Source organism: Micrasema longulum, unplaced genomic scaffold (genome assembly GCF_059751315.1).
Source record: "Micrasema longulum isolate JH-2025_06_02 unplaced genomic scaffold, ASM5975131v1 h1tg000888l, whole genome shotgun sequence".
Lineage (NCBI taxonomy): Eukaryota > Metazoa > Arthropoda > Insecta > Trichoptera > Brachycentridae > Micrasema > Micrasema longulum.
In genome coordinates, this window is record NW_028278079.1 from 393,626 (window position 1) to 416,979 (window position 23,354).

The 23,354-nt window shown below is 33.8% G+C and overlaps 1 protein-coding gene across 2 annotated transcripts in view; it reads left to right on the top strand.

Annotated features, from left to right (window-relative positions):
• LOC148278372 (nucleoprotein TPR-like) overlaps nucleotides 1-23,025 on the top strand; it is a 41,607-nt gene extending 18,582 nt beyond the window's left edge. For both annotated transcript variants that reach the window (XM_088231524.1, XM_088231525.1), the window contains exons 10-15: nucleotides 511-658; nucleotides 11,873-11,999; nucleotides 12,098-12,252; nucleotides 14,488-14,624; nucleotides 15,645-15,789; nucleotides 17,355-23,025. In XM_088231524.1, coding sequence (XP_088087650.1) covers nucleotides 511-658; nucleotides 11,873-11,999; nucleotides 12,098-12,252; nucleotides 14,488-14,624; nucleotides 15,645-15,789; nucleotides 17,355-17,449 — 807 coding nt within the window. In that variant the 3' untranslated portion in view covers nucleotides 17,450-23,025. The remainder of the gene's footprint in view (nucleotides 1-510; nucleotides 659-11,872; nucleotides 12,000-12,097; nucleotides 12,253-14,487; nucleotides 14,625-15,644; nucleotides 15,790-17,354) is intronic.
• Nucleotides 23,026-23,354: the final 329 nt, after the last annotated feature.

A 23,354-nucleotide genomic window follows, 5' to 3' on the forward strand; every position in this document is an offset into this window, starting at 1 on the left:
CAAGAAAATAATTCAAATAAAAAATAAATAATTACATAAAAATTAAGTTAATGTTTTAAATTATGGTTTTAATATACCGCCCGAAAAATTGTAATTGTAAATTCTGGCATAATTGGAGTTGTGGAATATTTTTTTTTACGTATTTTCAATGATTTCAATAAAAACATTTTAATAGTTTGTATTTTGTCACACGGTATTTTAGTGTTTTTCTTTACTTGTTTTAAAAACAAGTTTAAATAATTTTATTTGTTAATTATTAAAACTTAAATTCGAGATGAATGCAATCCATTTTACTACTGAAAAAAGTGACAGATGACAGATCGCTGGCTATTCCAGCGTTATACCACGTTGGACGCAGGTCTAAACGTAGAATAAGTTTCCATGGTCGCTATCCATGCTCTATATCGGGTGTAACTTTATGCGGGGTTTATAAGGCCCAGTACGATATCTGCTAGTGATTATAGTATATTATTATTGTAAAATTTCTGACGTCAGTTTGTCTTTTTCCAGGAGCTGCCGGCGCAGTCTGGCGGCGACTCGGAGGCCGTGGGCGGCAGCAGCGACACAGGCCCGGGGGGCGTGCCCCCCGCCTCCTCCGCCCCCGCGCCCTCCGCCCCCGACGGGCCCCAGATACAGGCGGTCACCAGTGGGACGCAAGGTTAAACATAACCTTATTTACATTATCCACTCTGAACTGAGAAAGTAGCGACGCATCGCGGCTGTTATGCAAATTCACAAATACCCGACGTGTTATCCATTCGGGGTGCTTTGATATCATTTGGAAATACGTTTCGGAATCATTAAATTTAACGCCACAAAATCGCCTCTGAGTAGTGCCTACTAACGTCACTCAACACAAACATTCTCGTTTTTATAGTTTTAGGTGGTAACATAAGTTTTTTCCGTTTTTTCCAAATTAAGAGAACAAGAGGTCAAATTAGTCAATAATGTATTCTCCTCTATTCTCTCGATTGAATGCAAAAAGGTGGAGGTGTCGAAAGTCACACATAATAAATATCAAAAACATAGATTTTCTAACATAAAAAGACCAATTCAGTATTCATAAATTAAGTAAACGTTGTTAATATTAATATTATTTATTTATGGACTTATTCTGTCCGTTTCACAATGGTAAATACATTTCTTTATACAATTAAAATAAATACAAAAAAAAAAAATTAAAGCGAGGTTAAATGTAATAATAATTTATTTATTTATTTCATCACTTCACATAAAACTTTATATTTTTTCTTTTCTATATTTATTTATTTAAATATAAATAGCAGACATGCGACAATAATTTCGAGTTCAAATAGACTACTGATCTGGTGGGGTGACCGTCTCGAGGCAGTTCTCGGGACCCAAATCCAGAAGCCAATTTTTAACAAATATATTAAATTTCTGTTTATTTGTATTAAATTACAAATCAAGAGGTAGAGTGTTGTACATTTTGGGAGCAAGGTACATGTAACTCCTCTGACCAAACGAATTTGTCATTTTAGGGGGCACAAATAGTTCTCTTTTTTATCTTGATTCATGGATGGTATTATATTTACTGCCACCATTTTTATGTGTGTGAACGAGAAGTGCCGCAGCGTACAGTTGCCCGACGTCCAGAACACCCACTCGTTCAAACACCTCCGTTGTGGGTGTTCTGATAGGGACCCCGTGCAGAGCCTCGAGTAAATACTTTTGTGCTATTTCCAAGGTATGCATAGCACCTTTGCTGGCTCCACCCCGTGCAATTATTCCGAAATTTATAATGGTTTGATACATTGGTAGTATACTTGATTTAAAGTTTTTTTGTCAAGAATGTTTCTTACGGTATTAAATACATAAACTTTTGCTGAAACATTGTCTATGTGAATTGTCCAGTCCAAGGTACAATCGATTTAGATTCCTAGATATCTCATATTTTTTTATAAAGTTACATGTGCATTTGTCACTATCCAGATCAGTTTTACTTACTACCTCAAGACAGGATCCGATCTATCTTTGTGATTGTTTAAATCTAGAAAGTCCAGATCTTGTCTCGAGTTTTCAATGCGACACACTCGTGCAACGTGGCAAGAAATTTATAAATAAAATACTTAAGTGATAAAATATTAATTGTTAACATTTATGTTTTCCATGGAGGTAATAAATAAAAATACTGAATGCACACTCTTGAGTCTTCCATGCACACATATATGAACGCATACATATTTATTTATACATCAACGGTTCAAAGTACCTTTTACAAAAAAATAATAATTTACAGAAATGATCACAGCAGTGCACAATGATCATGTAGTACGTAGTATGAAATAATAGAATAATTAAATCCAAACAATTTAGTAAACATATAATACAAAAAGTTAAAAAGAAACATAACATTTCTTAATAAAAGAAAGCAATAACTATGATAAAATCTTATGTACTAAATATAAATATAACACAGTAAAGTTGAGAATAACTAGATAATAATAATAAAAAAATTAATACAACATAAGTACTTACAAAATAAAAGTTTTTTGAGCAATAAAACAAAAATAAAAATAGTTAAGTTACTAAATAATAATACCTCTATTTAGTGAAATCATCATCATCAGTTGGTTGGAAGAAGTTGCCATTTGGCAATAAATCCACCAGTGTACAATTTAAAATTATGTATAACATGTTAAGTAAAGAAATAAAAAATCACGTACTCCAGGAAACAAAGTAAAATTTATTAATATATTAAAAAATATATCCATTATTTTTCTAAAAAATAACGAGTGAGAATTCGTTTTAATTCATGAACAGAATTTGTATTGAAGATATCGAATATTTGTTCTAATTCATTACCATACCCATGTATCCTGGGTATAGGAGAGTACATTTCAAAGACTTCCATATGTGACGTAAAAGCAAACACGATATCTTGTAGAGCAAAAATTTTTCTTTCGAATGACGTATAACCTTTACCATTTTTATTTGCGTTTGGTTTTTAGTTTTAAATTTGGAAAAAAACAGACGCAACTTATGTTAACACCTAAAAGTATCTTATATAAATGTCTCTGAAGAATTGGCTTTTTCGGTCATTACCGGGGTGGATTCCGAAACATCCCAAACTGATAACGCATCGGGTATTTGAGAATGTGTTGCCGTTCCGCAGTGTGAGTGTAAAGTAGATGCAAAGACCAAACTGAGTAAGCAACACCGCCCACGAAAATTAGGACATTGTTTGAAAACAATAAAACCTTTACAGTAAGACCCTGATTAACACAAGGGATATGTTTTCTCCGCTGTTCTTCCGTCTCGACATATTGCAACAGAGATGAAGAACATTTTAGAGATGGAATATAGAAGTCTAGGCATCCCAGGGCTTATGACCTGTCATTGGTTGGTTTAAGTGGCCACCTCACACACTGTGTAACATTCACCATTCTGCCTATATTTGAACATCTATATTCCTTCAATTGTTCCATCTGTTGACGTTTGTGAAGTTAAAGAGCTGAAACCTTTGTCGTTGCGGGTGAGATGCATATAAATTTGGTAATGTATCCAAAACAAAACACATTTATTGGATTTTAATTCTACTTTATATTTTTTAATATACAAGAGGGTATATTGTAACGCGTTTTGTCTTGTTAGGACATTTAAATATTTAAGTTAGTTTGAGTATATTTAAAAAAGTAAATTAGAATAAAAATCCAGTAAACGTGTTTTATTTTAGACGCATTATCAAATTGAATGTGGAATTCTACCAATTGTATGTATACACAATAAATTAGATTCATTTGATTGAACTATTTCATCAACGTTCTAGGCAGCGCCTGAAAACACCCACAACAATAAAGGTTTCGGCTCTTTAACTTCACAAACGTCAACAGATGGATGAATCGAAGGAATATAGAGGCGGAATGGTGAATGTTACACATGGCGTAAAGTGGCCACCCAAACCAGCCGATGACATGTTGTGAGCCCTGTGAATGACTTCCATATTTCCTTCTCTAGAATGTTTTCCATCTCTGTTGTAAGATAGTGGGGAAATGACTACATCTAGGTAACTTCAAAATCAGTATTTTTGAGATAACCCTAAAAATGTATTTTTTTATCTTCCTCCATGAATGCTACAAAAATAGGCTAGTCGTGATTCATTGAAATCATATTATGAGGATTTGAAGGCACGACTTGGCATTCATGTAGTATTCATGGGTTCACAATGGAGTTCAGGTGCCGACCCTGATGTATGGGAACGAAGTATGGACATGGAAAAACAGGGATGAAAGTAGGGTGAATGCTGTCAAAATGCGATCTCTCAGGCGAATGTGTGGAAAAACTTTGTACAATAGATGCACAAATGTCGAGATTCTTACATTACGTGAGACCGAGATAAGCATTTGGTTTGGACAGGTAGAGCGAAAGAACGGCTAAAAATATTTACGATGCGAATGTTGATGGATGCAGAAATAGAGGAAGATCGATAGTCATGGCATGACCAAACCCGACAAATACTTGAAGATGGACGAATGAAGAGGAAGCGAGATCTGTGTGTAAAATCAGTGATAGGACATTCTATCCTCTCTGCCTACCCTTACGAGGAAACGGCGTGATGGTTTGTTTTCATTGTTCACGGAGGAGGGTAAAAAAATATGTTTTTAATCGGTAACTCACGAATGCTGCTGTTACTCGGTTGTAGAAATTACCCCGCGATATATTACTCTTTTTCTTCCTTCGCACTCAAGTTTATTCTACGGTTTAAGAGAGAATCAAAACATATTAAAACTATTCAAAATTTGACTGCCAATAATTATAATGTCTGGCGACCAACAATGGTGCATATTATCTGTAATGTTATAAAAATGTGTGATATAGTCATATTTCGCTGTTAGATATTTATATAAATTTGTCTAACTATTTAGGCGCATTCAATAATACAAAACTACTTTTAAGATTATACTGTTCTTCCAATTTACCTATTGAAATTATAGACCTTATTTCTTAATAAATTCACCGCCAACTTCTGCAGATTACAAATGCCCCTATAGTCTTTAAAAATAAACTCAATTTTAGAAATCTGTGCAGATAGTAATTAAATGCCCAAGAAATAATAATTTATACAGCGCCTCTTTGTGAAAAATCACCTCAGGGGTGCTGTACAATAAATATCCCAACACGTTCTACAGCTACGGAGCGCATGAACTGTTGGGATTCTCGAACCTCGTTTTCAATTGAACTAAATTTCCAACGTGCACTTTTTTGGCAAATTTTGAAGTATGGTTTTTCAGGGTAAATATCTCTTTTTTTTTTATTGTATTTTGCGGACGATAAGACGCATCGGACCATAAGACGCACCCCAATTTTTGGTTGAATTTTCAGAGCATAAAAGTGCGTCTTATCGTCCGAAAAATATGGTATGTTGCGAATTTGATTTATTTAAATGTTTATCTAGTTATTGAAATGTTTTATCAAGATTGTTTTTTTTTTCTTTAATTTCCGTTTGGAGTAACTTCTTTTTGAAAGTGAAACTGGGAATAAAGTGTATTTGAAAGTAACTTATTTGGAATTAGTGGCATTTGAAAAAAACTGTACCGAGTGTTGTAGTCAAAGTTATGAATGTTTTTTTAATTGTTTTATTTATTAAATTAAATGATTCATCTGTTGTAACACGCGACAGGATGCGCTCATAGCATTGGTCGATTTGGAATGAATCCAAATGGCTAGTTCTTTCTTTCTTTGCAGTCTCAATCCTGGGGATTGGTTTGCAGCAAAGTCTCGCATCTCGTCCTCCATTGGTCTCTATTCACTGCAGCCCTCTTCAGCTCGACATATGAGGCACAATGTAAATCCTCGCACACTTTCTCCAAATATTCCCGTCAGGGGCACCCTCTGTAATTTGTCCCCTCAGCCATTCCCTCTGTGATGGCGTATAATGTGGCCGATCCATTGGGCTTGCCTCTTTGAGATGGTTTTGATTAGGTGCCTCCCTTTTTCGATTCTGCTGAGAACCTCGTCATTAGTGATGTGGTCTCTCCAGGAAATTCCTAATATTTTTCTGTAGCACCACATCTCGAAGGCCTCTAGTCTTTTTATCTCTTTCAGTAAGGCACCATGTCTCACAACCGTACATCAATATGCTCCGTACATATGTCTTGCCAAGTTGCTTGCGGAGTTTTTATATTATTTGAATAAAAAATCTTTGATTTTTTGTTAAACGCAAGCCTCGCGGTGTATGCGTCAGTCGACTTCTCTTTTTGTTCTCCCATCCCAGGTGATCCTGCTTCCAAGGTACACAAACTATTTGACTAGTTACAGAATCCGAAATAAGTTTGGTTTGTATAATAACTATAGTCCTTAAAATATAGTTTGATTAGAATGACATTTGTCAGCAAAAGTGACGACATAACTTTGTAGTAACGTCTAAGGAGTTATTTATATATTTTTTAATACAATGCTTGACACATAAATCAACATAAATATATAAAATCACCTTTAAATTTTTTAAATTAAATTAAACCTAATTATTAACGACGTTCTTACAAGGTCACATCATTTTGCATAAACGTTAAAGATTGGACAAATTGATCAATGTAAATTGATCAAATAAAAAAATAATTCATTTGATGTAGTTCATGAAAAAAGTATAAATGTATTATTTTTTGGTGAATAATTGTCTTAAACACACTATAATAGACTTGTTTTTGCATTTTTATATTAATTTTTGGAAACAGAGTTTCATGTTTGCATGAAAAAACTGATAAAATCGATTTGATCGGTACATTATCAGTGATCAATAATTTCCCATCACCAGTGACATTAGTTTGACAGCTGTCATTTTAATCAAGCTATATTTTAAGGACCATAACACGCGCTGTAAAGATGATATTTGGACTGGATTTAATGAAATGAGTTTTTTCACCGTCTTTATAATGTTTTGAAGAATGTGGCAAATACAACTCACTTTCTTCAATGTGAAATAAGTGCACTTTGGAAATGTAGGCCTCAATTAAGAATTTTTGGCTACAGAGCGTATGTATGGTAAAAATTCTAGACCCCCAATTACACGCGTATCTTTGCGAATATGTTAATAATTTACATCCTTCACTCTAAGTGACTTATTTCAACATTTTTTATTTGGAAAGTCACAATACTAAGTTAGATTTTTTTTATTTAGAATTAAACATTCAAACCTTGTTTTATCTTTAAAAAGATTAAAGTTACATAGTAGCTGTGAGAATATACTAAGTGTCGCTTAATTTTATAATTATGTGTATCGTTAATGTAGAATTTTATGATGAGTAAAAATACGAGTCAATCTAGGTTATTTAAGCTCAGTAATTAAATAACATAATGTACCGCTTGAATAAACATACAGATTGTACGCAATTTTACGGCTCACCGAAGGCGTATAAATAAAAGTGTAGATTACCATCACCCGCTGTGCATTTTGATGGCTATATAAATGATACCCATTTTGGACTCCGAGCCTCCGGTCTTTTCTTATTTAATAGTTGACCGAATTACTGGGCAACTTCTGTATGTTTATTGATGTCAGTCTAAGGGCGTTTGGTCAGAAGTATTAGGTAAGATAAGATAAATGTATTTTAAGACAGTACGCCTGTAACAATTATTAAAGCTGTAACTATTACAGTAATTATTTTTTTTAATATAAACAATTGCGTTTGTTTTAATTTCTTTTTATTTCCGTCTCTAAAATTTTATGGGTGATTGTATTAACCAATCTGGCCCTCCGAAGAATCGATCGTTGCTTATCTTTCCTTGTGATCAAACTAAAAATTGCCCTGATTTGCATGTATTTCACAATATTAAAAATGTTAAAATGTCCCATGACGTGCAGCAGGTAGTAATATCCCAAATACAATATTGTTTCCACCATTATTTTATCATACGAGGCAGATCTTATATTTAGTTTACTTGCCAAATATTTAATATTATTATCAACTTATATTTTGTTTTGTTCCTTGTGGTGATAGTTGCATGAAGTGAATCCCTACTTCCTTCAATTTCCTTGTGATCCTCCATTAGAATAATATATTTTGTTTTTTCCCCGTACGTAAATACTTCAATGTTGAACAACGTAACATACATATAACGCACTGTTCATGGGACATTTTGTAATGTTAATGTACCTTACATTGGCTCGTGTGAGTCTGTAAGCGGTACTCGTAACAATGTATTAGTTTGTAATGTGAGTGGAAGGACATACTGTTAGTCCCATTGAGTTCCTTGTACTGAGTAAATTTTAAGAAATTGTAATTTAACCAATAAAGTTCAACATTGAAATATAACGTTTCTTTTATTTCACCATCCTTTTCCCATTTCCCTGTAGTTTATTCATATCTGCTCTCTGATGCTTGCCATTTTAATTTATTTAAAAAAATATTTTGTCACAACGGACGGCTTCACTCGTAAACTTGGTATAAAGTCACGCCTGGGCATAGTGGTACAATACGGATGGGAATACCATCCTTATTATAGTATTTATTTATTTATATTTGGATAATTCATATTGCGCCGTTTTTGTGAAAATCACCTCAAGGGCGCGGTACAATAAAGAGCGCATGGACGGTTGGCATTCTTGTTCCTCGTCTCCAATTGATATACAGGAGCTAGATTACAGCACGTCTTGCAGCTACAGAGCGCATAGACAATAAGAAATCTAGCCCCTATTTACATTTTTTATTTGACAATAAAGTTTAGAGATATTTAAAAAAAAAAAAAAAAACAAATTGATAAAAATAGAAGCTAGATTACAACAAGTCTTGCAGCTACTGAGCGCATGGACGGTTGGAATTCTAGACCTCATTTACTAAATTTGGATATTTGATAGTTGATAACATTTACCTATTGAAGCTAGATTACTAATCGTCTTGCAGCTACAAAGTGCATGTGAGACGAGTGAAATTCTGGCAACTTAAAATTATCAATAAATTTACATAAACAAACATTGAGCATAATAGTAAATTTGTTAAGTGTTCATGCTAAAAAGTAAACGATAAAAAACTAAACAGATAAAGTACTTCAACACTGAATACCATAACAGATAAAAATATCCGAAGGGTAGCTTTTGTAGATTTTGGGTAGTCACTAGTCAGTGCAAACACATGTTGTTTGCTAAATTCCCAGAAGATGGTCTGGTCCACGTGTAGTTGCCGGAGGGTAGAATAGTCGTAGAATAAGGATGGTATTTCCGCCAGGAGCTTGCACACTAAGAATAAGAATGTCTAGGTAACTCTACACCAGGTTTACAAGTAACCCCCAGAGTATGACGTGTAAGTAAAATGCTCACAGACTTGGAATTTTGCACTTTTGATATTCATTTATCTCACATAGATTAGCTAAGTAGTCAATTAAATTATTGGGATTCCTTAAAAGTGAGACCAAACCCTTAAAAAACCAGAAACTCTGATATGTCCATACGAGGTGTGTTTAGAAAATATCGGTAATATTCCAATTTCGCCGGTTTGGAGAGTTCGATTGTCATTTTTTTTTGTTGATATGCATGCGCCTGAAGTATGCTAAAATTTTCAGCTGTATTATTTTCATTGTTTACTTTGTCTGTGGCTGCCGCTAAGGTTGGACGTGTTTTTATGAGCTCGGAGATTTTCAGCATATCAACAACCGTTGAAAACATGGAAAAAGTGAATTAAATGGTTTTGAACGATCGCCGAATCACAACTAGAGAAGTCGCTAATGATGTTGGCATATCGATTGGCTCATGCCATGAAATTTTTTTTAATGTTTTGAGTATGAAACGCGTGGCAGCAAAATTTGTTCCAAAATTGATTTTTTAATTTTGAAAAAAAATAACGGCGAATGGAAGTTGCTCAGTTGTCTCTATATCAGTGATTCCCAGAGTGGTCTATATCGACCCCTAGGGGTCTATGACTTGCCGGTTGATGCCGCCCGTCAATTAATAAATGCGTTTGTAGTGTCTAGAGTCGATTATTGTAATAGTATCTATGCAGGTCTACCAATGAACAAAATGACTCGCCTACAATCTGTATTGAATGCCGCAGCGAGACTTATTTTCGGAATCTCTAAGTTCAGTCATATCACTCCACTACTTCGGGAACTACACTGGCTACGTTTTCCACAGAGGGTCGAACACAAACTCTGTTGGGTTATGTATAAGTCACTGCACAACTCTGCTCCGGAATATCTAAGGGAACTATGCATTCCAGATGAACTAGCTGACGGGCGTCTAACGCTTAGATCAGCTACGTCTACGGCGAGAGGAAAAATTATTTTACCTCTACGCAAACAGCGCACTAAATTTAGTGAACGCGCATTTGCGGTCGTAGGCCCTATGGCATGGAATGCTCTCCCAGCAGAGGTGCGAGGCTGTGAAAGTGAAGTGATGTTTCGGAAAAAAACTTAAAACCCACTTGTTCTCTAAATCATTAGAATAAATCCGTAGCATGTGACAACAAAATAAATTATTTTAATTAAATTACAAATTTAAAAGAATCACTATGTAAAGCGCCCTTGGGGTATTTTGTTACGAAAATGGCGCTATATAAGTTATCCATAATAATAATGTGTACATATTTTGAATCGGGTGGTGGTCCCGTGGCTATTGTTGCGGACTCACGGATCAGAGATCCGAGGTTCGAACCCCGGTCTACCCCAACTTGATTCCCATTTTCTAATAATGAGTTATTTACAACTCGTTGAAAACGGCCCCGAAATTGAAATATTTGGGTAAATCATAAGAATGCAAATATTTATTTTAAAACAAAAAAAATAACATGTTCCACTCAAGAACACCATTAAAATAATATGTTCCACTCAAGAACACCATTAAAATAATATGTTCTACTCAAGAACACCATTAAAATAATATGTTCCACTCAAGAACACCATTAAAATAATATGTTCCACTCAAAAACACCATTAAAATAATATGTTCCACTCAAGAACACCATTAAAATAATATGTTCCACTCAAGAACACCATTAAAATAATATGTTCCACTCAAGAATACCATTAAAATAATATGTTCCACTCAAGAACACCATTAAATACCTGGGAATGTATTTCGACAGAAGACTTGCTTGGAAGAACCACATCAAAGCCTAGAGAGATGATTTGAATTTTCGATCGAGTCAAATACAGTGGCTCGTGGGAAGATGCTCCAATCTTACGCTAGAAAATAAATTATTATTAAATTACGGCAAGGACGGAGAACATTTTTAAGGAGGGATATGGAAGTCTAGGCATTTACACAGCTTATGACCTGTCATTGGCTGGTTTATGTGGCAACATTACACACTGTAACATTTACCATTTTGCCTATGTTCATCCATATTTCTTTAATTCTTTGCAAATATCGCAAGCACATTTGTCAGTTTTTTTTCCCTCTATTGAACTCGAACAAAAGGAGGTGTTGAAAATGCTCACTTTCGTCTACTTGACATTCCATTTTGAAGGCTTGTAATTTTATTTTTACTATTAATATGTATTTCATTGCTATGCAATTATGCTTTTATTTTAATACTCTGTTTTATCACTTATATTTATTGTAAAAAAACAAAAAAATAATAATAATAAAATAATAATCGTAAACAATGCTTTGAGTATGTCCAAATGTCTGTAGACAGGCTGGATTTCCCCCCTAGGGAGTTAATTAAATCTAAATTTGTTGCAACAGATAGGGGAAACATTTTGAGAAGGGATATGGAAGTCTAGGCATTTACAGGGCTTACGACCTGTCATTTGATGGTTGTTGTATATTTTCTTAAGTATGTATCTTTGTTGAATTACCTTATGAAGTAAAATAAAAAATATATTTACGGTACATAGAACCTTTATGCATGTAAAAAATTCACTTGGCAATATAACGCCTTTGTTCACTCACATCATCAATTTTATTGTAATTTCTCAGGAGGCAGTTGCTCTCTGGTACTCGGTGGAAATGTGGTCCCGGGTCCTGGAGCCGGAGTCTATGAAGAGGGAGATGACGGCATCGTACCCTCCACTCCGACACTATATGTTCCTAGAAGAAACGATGGGTAAATATTCTTTCGAAATAGATGCTGATAAGTTCATAATTATCGCCTTCTGTCTTTGTATTGATTATGTTTCTAATATAAATAACTTTCCTTGTAAGGTTCGGTGAAGCTGTCAGTTCCCCGATTGGCAGCGGAGGGGGACGCTTCACGTTCGCCGAGGGGAGTGGTGCAGGGGGGGGTGGAGACTCGGCTGGAGGGGGCGGAGCCATGGAGGACACGCACGCCGATCTCGCCTCACAGCTCGCTCCACAAGGTTCCTTTCTACCTTAGTCATTTCTTCATTGCTAGATCGTAATCATGAAAGCTAAGTAAGATTTTGCAGGAATGTAAAGATGTATGTTCTTGCCATGGATGCCAAGATGTATGATCTTGCCATGAATATCAAGATGTATGTATGATCTACCTATGAATGGAAAAATGTATGACCGTCCTGTAAAGGCCAAGATGTATAAATCTAGACATGAATGCCAAAATGTATAATCTTGCGATGAATGCCTAGATGTACGGTACGATCTTGCCACAAATGTAAAGATGCATGATCTTGCCATGAATGCCAAGATGTATAAATCTTGCCATGAATGCCAAGATGTATGTATCGTGGGTACACTGGCAAAAAACTTTCAAATCCCTGTTTTAAGAATTCTTGTATTTAAGTTTTGTTCCGATTTTACTCTTTTATATCTTATTTAAATATAGTAAGATGTTTAGTGCTCATTTAAGAACATGTTTTTAATTTTACATTTCTTAATTTTATATTAAGTTTTTTTAAGTTTTTAGCCTAATAAAATAAAATACCCGTTATACAACTTAACCTTTTTTTTATTATTTAAAACATTTAAGTTTGTAAGTGAAAATTCTTGATGGAAGTTCATTGTAATTTATTATATAAATAAAACACGAGTGATACTTTAATCCACAAATTTGGAATATCCAGTGACCGGTTTCATCGCTTTCGCGACATCTTTGAGACTGGTATCTTTATTAAAAAGTTAAATGTATTTATACAGAACAGAGGTAAGGATACATAATTCAAAGTTATATGTAAGTAAATTAAATAAAGTTATTTTTATCTTAAGGATCATTATCAACATGAGACACCAAAAGTAAAATAAAATACTTAAACTCATTAAAATAGCATTATATCAATTCATTAGTTAACCCATAGAAAATTTGTTGATAATGACCCTTAAGATAAAAATAACTTTATTTAATTTACTTACATATAACTTTGAATTATGTATCCTTACCTCTGTTCTGTATAAATACATTTAACTTTTTAATAAAGATACCAGTCTCGAAGATGTCGCGAAAGCGATGAAACCGGTCACTGGATATTCCAAATTTGTGGATTAAAGTATCACTCGTGTTTTATTTATATAATAAATTTTATTATTTACTTACAATATTACATTTTTATTATTTTTTAAAACATTTTTAAAATTATATACTTTTTTTTTACAGGACTCGCCAAGCCAATTAATATGGCTTGTCGGTAAAGATCCTTTACATTAAATCATATGATAACACTACATAGTTGTAAAATAATAATTACTACTTACTTAAATATAAGGAGCGAAAAAAAGTAAATATAATTTATGTTTTCAAAAAATATTTAGAAAAATGTAAAAAAAAGCAAAAAAATAAGTAAATGAAATCGCAATTATTAGATAAAAAATAAATACAAAACCGGAGTACAAAAATTAAAAACTTAAATTTATTTTTACAACTAGATATATGAAATTTAATATGACTTAGTGTATTTTGCCAGTTTGTAGAGCGTTAAAAACTTTACAAAACTGCATCATTAAGTCAAATCTGCATATCTTCGAGTTAACGTTTTTTGCCAGTATACCCACGGTATGATCTAGCCATAAATGCCAAAATGTATGATCTTGCGATGAAGGCCAAGATGTATGTATGATCTGGCCATAAATGCCACAAATGTAAGATGCATGATCTAGCCATGAATGCCAAAATGTACTGTTTTTTTTTGTATTATTACAAAAGCTTAGTCTAGCGCAGTTTTTAAAATTATTTAGAGACTAAGAAATTACCTTTTTAGATTTTTAATTTTAAGTTTAAAATTTATGTCTGAATCGCTCGAACTTAAATTGTCCATTTTTGGTCAAAACGTTTGCAGCTTTAATTAATGGTACGAAGCAAATAGTTTTTAAAAAAATCCCCAAAAAACCTTCACAAATTAAAAAAAATTAATTAAAAACTGATCCAGCAGAACATACATGGAGGTGATTCAGATACCCCTAAATATGAGGTACCTACGAAAATTTCCTTTAGACTTCACTTCTCTGGCTATCCTGTATATAGAAAACTATAATTGGCCTATAATTTTGGTTTATTTTTAAATATATATATTTTTTTTTTGTTAAAAAGGCTGTTGTTTTCTTTTAATAAATAAATAAAAGTAAAAATAAAAATAATCTTCTCAATTGATGGAAATGGTATATTGAAATAGTTTGTCGTGTTTCAGGGGATATCCCGTCCATCACAGTGACGGAGCCGAGTTCGGGGGTAGTGGAGGAGGGGAGTAGCGGCAGGGCGGCGGGAGACGAAGACACCCCCACGGTCAGTTCGCAGGGAAGCCAACCGACATCGCCAGCCGTACAGGTCATTGTCATGCCAGCATTTCCTTACCCGCATATTCCTAGTGGCGTATTGACACGACAATTTCAGCGTATCTAGTCATTCTTGTTACATGGAAGATAAGGTGATCAGTCTCATGCTTCAGATGTCGACCTAAGAGTAATGAAATATTGCGATTCAGAAAGAACCACTTTTAGAACCAAAGGTGAAGCATACGAAACTGTGGTAAAGCTATGCAATGTAATGTACAGTCGAACTTGGTCATAACGATCACGTAAATGGCGAAATCTCGGATATAATGAGGAATCATTATAGTCCTTAAAATATAGCTTGATTAGAATGACAGTTGTCAGCAAAAGTGACGACATAACTTTGTAGTTACGTCTAAGGAGTGATTTATGCTGAAAAATCTTTTGTATCTGGCGTGTTAATTAATTTTTCAATACTATGTTTGACATATAAATCAACATAATTATATAAAATCAGCTTTAAAACTAAAATAAACCTAATTATTAATGAAGTTCTTACAAGGTTACATCATTTTGCAATAATGTTCGAGATGGGACAAATTGATCAATGTAAATCAATCGAATAAAAAAAGAATTGATTTGATGTTCTTCATGATAAGAAGTATAAAATGTCTTATTTTTGGCGAATAATTGTTTTAAACACACTTATAGGCTTGTTTTTGCGATTTTATATCAATTATCGGAAACAGAGTTTCATGTTTGCATGAAAAAACTGATAAAATCGATTTGATCGGTACATGGGTCAGTGATCAGTACTTTCTCACTACTAGTCACATTAGTTTGGCAGCTGTCATTTTAATCAAGCTATATTTTAAGAACTATAGTTGACATTTTAGTTTGTGATTTTCTCCATGCATTTATTCACTTTAATAAGGAGCTTCTTTTCGGTCATACCGTACAAAAATATTGTCAACAGTTGAGCGAAAACTCTCCTAGTAAAACCTAAGTATATATGTGTGTGGTATAACAACGCATAACTATTTTAAAATTACTTATTTTGAATTCATCTCTGCAGGTTGAAGAGGGGCGGGAGGCGGAGGCTTCCCCGAGCAGCGCCAGCCGGGCCCCGATGCGAGGGCAGATCCACCAGCGCCGCCCGCTGCGCCATACGCCTCGCCCTGCGCAGCACCACCGCCCCACGCCTATAGTCTGGACACCAGGTCTCATATCTGATAATATAGTTATAAATAGAGGTTTTCCGATAATTCTGTACTTACAAATGGAGGTTTTCTTGACTGTGCCATGTGTATTATTTGCAAATGTCACGGTGCGCTGTTTGCGTTAACATTTCGAATCGCATAACATAGTTTATTTACATTTATTTTATTAATTTATTTACATCAGCTATTCTGTTTTTTTCTCCTCTATGGTCACAAAACGTCGCCCTTTCATAGTCTTCTTCATCTTTGGGAACAGGAAATAGTCACAGGGATCTAAATTCCATTTTCAAGGGCTGGACAAAAAAATACAAACGGAGGGTAGTTAAAAATAATAAATTCACAAAATTTTTTTTTGCTGCTTTTTTCAATATTGTTTTCATAAATAATAAATTCTAGCTGAATCACAAAAATGACGATGAAAATGATTTCTAGGTTTTGTCTATTGATTCAACTCACCAACAAGTTGGTATAATGATAGAGACTAGAGACTACCTTCAGACTCTTGAGCTGTCAGTTTTCTGTGCAAATTTCTCTGACCTACAAGTTGGTATAATGTTAAGCTAGGGTTTCCTATGACAGCGGTGCCCGTTTTTTAACGGCCGTAGTGAACGGTGATGCAGTGGACAGCCGTCGTAAAGGTGACTAGAGTGTGGTTTTCTAGGAAAACAGTGTTATCAACACCATTTAACACCGTTTTCCTAGGAAACCACTCTCTAATCACCTTTACGACGGCTGTCCACTGCATCACCTTTCACTACGGCCGTTAAAAAACGGGCACCGCTGTCCTAGGAAACCCTAGCTTTAGGGACGAGAGACTAGCTTCAGACTTTTGAGCTGTCAAAAACACGAAAATGCCAGCAGTAAATGTCCATAAAACGTAATAATTTTAATTTACGAATTTCTCCGACCATCAAGTTGGTATAATAATAGAGACTAGAGACTAACTTCAGGCTCTTGAACTGATAGTTTCTGGGTTTGAAATGTATTAAAACATACAAAATTCAACGGGACTTAGTAATATAAATTATACGTAAATCGCGAGAAAACACAGTTTGCGTGGACATCACTTCGGGGTTTCATTGCAGTCAATGAGGAATTCAGGGCTACGGAAAATTTAATAGGAAAAATGTTTTCTTACACGTAAAAATTAAAGCATTAAATAATAATTATTATTCGTTATAAGCAGCAGCCTTTGCTGAACGTCTGTATCTCGTGTTCTGCTTTTTGTCCAAGTTCTTCCTTCAAAAAAGCATCCAAATGGTTTTTTAACTGGTTGATCGAATTGGAATGGATAACTAGACTTGGAAATTTATTCCAGTCTGAAACTACCCTGCTGGAATAGAAGTTTTTCTTGGGATTGGGGTGGAATTGGACAAACTCAAATATTGTAACAAAATAAGTGTTTAAACTAATAAATTAAATATGCCAATTTTCAGCACGGGGAAAGGATTAAATCTTTACTCACTGAGGCTGTTTACTTCCGAACAGTAGTCACAGTATGCCTCGTTTATGTCCCGCCCTCGCTGGCGCGTCTTAATACTAAAGTTTCATATTAATTTTTGCAGATGGAGATATGCGAGGGAACCAGTTCATGCAGCGAGGCATGCAGCGCGGGCGCCGCCCCAACCGCCGCCCCCACCCGCCCTTCATGCGCTTCTAGGGCACCCCGCTCGCGCAGAAGACTGAGACAACGCCGGCCGCCCGACTGCGATGGGCGTCGTCGGCTAAAAAATCGTGGCCGAGCGTTACTAGAGCCATCCCGGTTTGTACTGGAAGAATGACTCCGTACTGAAATATCGTATAAATAGACGGGCTGCTTAAATCAGGTTCTTTGAAAGGCCAGTTAAAATAACGAATCACAGAAGGCTGGTTATTTGACCACTAGGAATAGTTAAAATTTTAAATAAATATTCTTTTCCCATACAAAAAACTATAATTAATGATCAAACAACCAGGCCTAGCAATGGCCGTTAATAAATGATTTATTAGGTTAGGTTTTACCGAGGTAAATTAAAGACAACAAAGTGGATAAATCAAATGCAGTTTTTTAATTCTACAAACTTTTTGAACTATTAACACATTGCAACAGAGCTGAAGAGTATTTCGAGCCATAATCGGCAGAACAACAAATGCGTCATTTTTGGCGAATTGCATTTTTTGAGAAAAAGTTTCCTTATTACACAGGTGTTAAAATCATCGTAGCTCTATAATAAAATTCACCTACCACATTTAAGGAAATGTATTTTTATTTATTAAAAGAAAACAACAGCCATTATAACAACAAAAAAAACAATATTTACAAATAAACCAAAATTATAGGCCAATTATAGTTTTCTATGTATTATTCCGCATCATTCCACTCTTAAAAAATGAAAAAATGTTGACATATTATTTTTAAACTAAGCAAAACAACGTAACCGATGACAATGTACGCGGTTACGCTAGCTCGCACCACTGTCAGAGTTATTGGCAAAACAGCGTTACCGCCACTATCTTAAGAGGGGAAGGTATTTGAACAATTTGGCTGTCATTTCAGGATTGGCTGTAACCAACCGTTATAAATCACATTTACCGAATTATTAAAAAAAATATATATGAAACAAAAACGAAAAAAAACCTTCTCCTGCACAATTCACTATTTGTCGCTTATGTTGTTCTGCCGATTAAAGCTCGATTAAAGAGAAGATATATAAAAGTCTAGACATTTACAGGACTAATGACTTGTCGATGGCAGCATTATGTTTGAACAATCATATTTCTTTAATTCTTCCATCTGTTGATTTTTGTAAAGTTAAAGAGTTGAAACTTTTATTGGACTTTTATTGACTACGTCTGACAAGTTATTTCGCCTAAATACTAGGCAATGCCTGAAAATATTTGTAAATTTTTGTACTTTTTTTCCCATTGGTTTTATCAACATTTTAAGGTTGTCCAAATGTTTGTAAACTACGATAGCATTATTTGTTTTTGACATTGACAAATTTAAACGAGTTTGATCTTCTTTCGTCATTGTCATCTATAATTTACCTTTTGGAATTCTACCGAAAACTTACCCAACTGTTGCAAATATTTGTCCGTATGTTCTGCGTTGATGTATTATAATTGTTGTAATAATTGTATATCCATGATTGAGGGACGGGAGTCAAACGATTACTTTGAACGATATTTAAAAGATATATAATAATATGTTTACTAATTAGGAAAAGAATGAAACGAGGGGATGAAACTTTTTTATATCTATGACAATTGGAGCAAATGAATGGAATGTTAATTTTACTTGTAGATATAAACTGTGAATTTTTAAATATTATTATAATACTATATGAAAACATTGTATACAAAATGTATTTAAGAGTAAAAGTGTTTGAAATGTTAAAACAATTTTCTTCGACAGATAAATTAGTGTCTAAAATTCATTTAAAACATACACAGTAATATCTGTACCTCAAAGCTGAAATGCTTGAAGTCACATTTGGTAAATTTTTGGGGAGAGCGATTTGAAGTTGTAAAACTGTTTCAAATGTATCTCTCGAAGTAAAAGCACAATTTATTGCTGTTCTTTTGGATTTATAGACTTGATCAGAATATTTAAGAAAAAAAACATTTAAAATATGGACTATCAAATAACTATGCGAATTCAATGTTTTTTGTTCTAACCGCCCGGCCCGCGACTTTAGTATAAAAAATAATCTAGAATATTGAATGAAAAACAATGTATTTATAAAACATTATTTAGGAAAAAACATTAAATTACGTGCTATTAATTATTTATGAAAATAACTGGCAAATATAAATTTAATGATATGATATTAATAGCAATAAAACAGTAATTGAAAGTAAACAGTATGTGTAAAAAAGCAAAGTAAAATAATGAAACTAACGTCAAAAGAAATGACATAATTGTTAAGCATGGTTGATTATGACAATAGGACTTAATCTTGTGCAAAATCCCTCACTGCGTCAGAGCTAGTTTGTTATAAAAATTGTGGAATTTATTCGGTATCCACTGCTTTAATACCAGCAAACCGTTGAATTTTGTTGAAAGCACGAGTATTATTACTGCACTACTGGTGCTTTAGGACAAGCTATTTCAGTACTGGTATACTGGAGGAGTCCGACGTTTTTAGCAGTAATAGAATTTAAATATACAAACAAAATGACATTCATAATTCAATTTTGCAAAAAATGTGACTTCCAGCCTTTCAGCTTTACGGTACAGATATATATTATAATCCTTGTATTATCTAATAACAAATATTCTCATAAATAAATTATGAATAACACACCGAATGTATTTTTACGTCTGATACGAGTTTTCGCATATCTCTTTACACCAGTAATGAGTACAGCAGGGGGTGTAAGAAAATCCAAAAACAAATACATTGTTTTGCTGTTACGCATTGTTAAATTAAATGTACAAAAAAATCATATTTTTTTGCACCATATTATTTCGGGAGCCCAGTGCATTCTCTTTGTTTTGTTAACATGGAAATCAAAACTACATCTGCCATGTTTCGAGAGTATTTTTATTGTTCTTATCAATGAGGAACTTCAGCCCTACGGGAAATTAGATACAATTTTTATTTTTTTTCTCCGCGGTAAAAATTAGAGAAAATTAAAAATTGTATGGCAGAGTTTCTTAAAAAAGAATGAAAACAAAAAATATGTATTTTAATAAAAACAAACTACTTTCAACTACGTCACTTGTTTATATGAATCAACCAATGATAGGAGAGCTGTGAAAGATATCCGGTTTTCTTACCGTAAATGGACCGATCGGCAGAACCGACAGAATAAACGGAGGAGAACCTCTGACGTCGCATGCGAAGTAATTTGAGAAATACACAACTTTAAAAAATCATAGTGCTGATAAAACGATATATAAAATTTTTAAAAACCACTGAACTTCTTCATTAGGGACGCGTGGTCATCCCTACTTATTGTGTATTTTTATAATTTTCTTAGAATAAACAGAGATTTTTTTATTAGCTAATAAATTAATCTAAAAAATCACAAGCCGATCGGTACTATTCTTATTAAAATCTGTTGAGAAATAAGGGAGATATAAAGGATTAAACTCTAGTAATTTAAATGGTGCCAAAATCAAACAATTAATGATGTCATCAAGTATGACGTCTTCCGATGTTTTTTCATCAATGTCTATGGATTTTATAGAGTATTGTAGATAGCTTTCTTTTTCTATGTGTCGTTTGTTTATATTTACGGCGTTCTGTCACTTATCAAAAGCTACGAGTTGTGATTTATAATTTTCATGATAAATTGATAATTATATTTATCATTATCATAATAAATCAATATTTAGAAGAGGTTGAAAACCATAAAATAAATTCGAGATGTAAGATGTAATCCGTTTTCACTTTCATCTGTCAGTGCCTGGAACTGGAGTGTGGAGTGGGTAAGGGGGGGGCTTAAGATAATATGCATAGACAACTCTCCTTATATTTCTATCTGTGGCCTATGGCATTACCAAGATTAAAATGAATGCATTACTCGTGAACTTCTGTGACAAAATTTATTACCAACTTACGAAACTATCGTTTTTGAAAAACCTTATTTTCTAAATGAAAATATTAATTATAAGGGCTTATATAAACCTCTTTTATTTGTAGAGTAGGTTAAATCCGATATTCCTCCCGAGTGATAATACCCTATTCATTCTGAAATTCCTTGTATTATTGTGTGTAGTTAAATAAATTCTCGATTATTGTAAATATTATATATGTAACTGGCATTTGGTTAGATAAAATAAGATTGGAAATTAAAAAAAAAAAACAATTCTTCAGTACTTACTAATGTGACTCTCTTAGAATATCATCAATGTAAGTTCAATAGTGTGAGCCAATAAAATCAAAATACGTTATTTTGGCATTTTCAGTTGAGTGGGACGCCGTATTGATGGGTGTTAATTTCGAAATTTACCAATATAACAAATTCCAAAATGGTGCTTGTTCTATTCGCTTCGAATACTTTGAGAGTTGTAGGTTTGTTATCATAGATCATTGACTAAACTTAGCCCTATCGGAAATAATCCAATAATGTCAAACCACAGGATCTAAAAATAAAACCACGAAGAGCTCTATCTGTTTGGCAAACTGAATGCCGATTTTTGAAGTACATTTCCACAGTTCGCAAGCATCGTTCGAGTGTAAAGCGTCCAATTATTACAGACCACAAATGTAAAGATTCATTAATTTGACAGGAGACTATATTAACAATTGAAAGTTCTATCGCTACAAAAGAAACTACCTTTGCTTATTATATATATCGCGCGGTTACTAAATGAGTATTTTTTAAATACATATTAGTGAGGAAATTTAACAACACTTTTTTGGAACATAACAATTTGAACGTTAAATTATACAATGAAACATCTCGTTCTGGTTCTATTTAACACACGACTGTTGTTAACGAAAAGCAGACTGTAATGAAAAAAACTAATTTCGTTCACATATTACAACAGAGGTGAAGAACATTTTAGAGAAGGTAATATAGAAGTCTAGGTGTCTACAGCGCTTATGAACTATCATTGGCTGGTTTAAGTGGCCACTTTACACACTGTAACATTCACCATTCTGCCCATATTTGAACATCTATATTCCTTCAATTCTTTCATCTGTTGATGTTTGTGAAGTTAAAGATCCGAAACCTTTATGCGAGTGAGATTCATCTAATTGAATTATTTCACCTACATACTAGGCAATGCCTAAAAAAGTTTAATGAAAATTTCTACACTTCATGAACCAGGTGGATTTATCAACAATATTTTAAACATCAACAGATGAAAGAATTGAAGGAATATAGATGTTCAAATATGAGCAGAATGGTGAATGTTACACAGTGTGTAAAGTGGCCACTTAAACCAGCCAATGACAGGTCGTAAGCTAGATGCCTAGACTTCTGTATTACCTTCTCTAAAATGTTTTTCATCTCTGTTGTCATATTTTAATATAAACAGCTCCCCAGGGAGTTAAATCCAGTCCTTGTCTGAAAAAATTTGGACAAACTTAAAATATTGTTGATTTCATTAAGTTTTGTAAAAGGTTAAAAATATTTGAAGAAAGGAAAGGAGCATGGAAATGGACCTACCTTTGATGCTATGAGGATGTCCTTCTGTTTTGAGCATTGGATGATGAAAGTTCACTTTTTGTGATGTAAAAAATTTTTGTAATGTCAAATTTTTTTGTAATGCCAAAAATTTTTTTGTTTCGTTCCAAATCCAAACGTTCTATTTTTGTATTTCTCTCTTGATGTAAGATAGGTACTATAAGGATGGGTCTAGGGAAGGATAGGGAAGAAAGAAGAAAACACAGTATATATCTAAAAACGATATAAGATCATGTGAAATTGCTGCGAATTACAGATGGGCGTTTCGGTTATTTGAAAGAAGTAACCGTAAAAGTTACCTTTTCAAAAATTAAACGGTTTTGTGAAACTGTGTCTAAATAACAGTTTGCCCTCGCTATGTGGGCTATAAATCTGGCACAAGTAACTGCTGGAACAGTTAAGTTAACCTAGACAGATCAAAGGGGGGGGGCGGTTTGAAT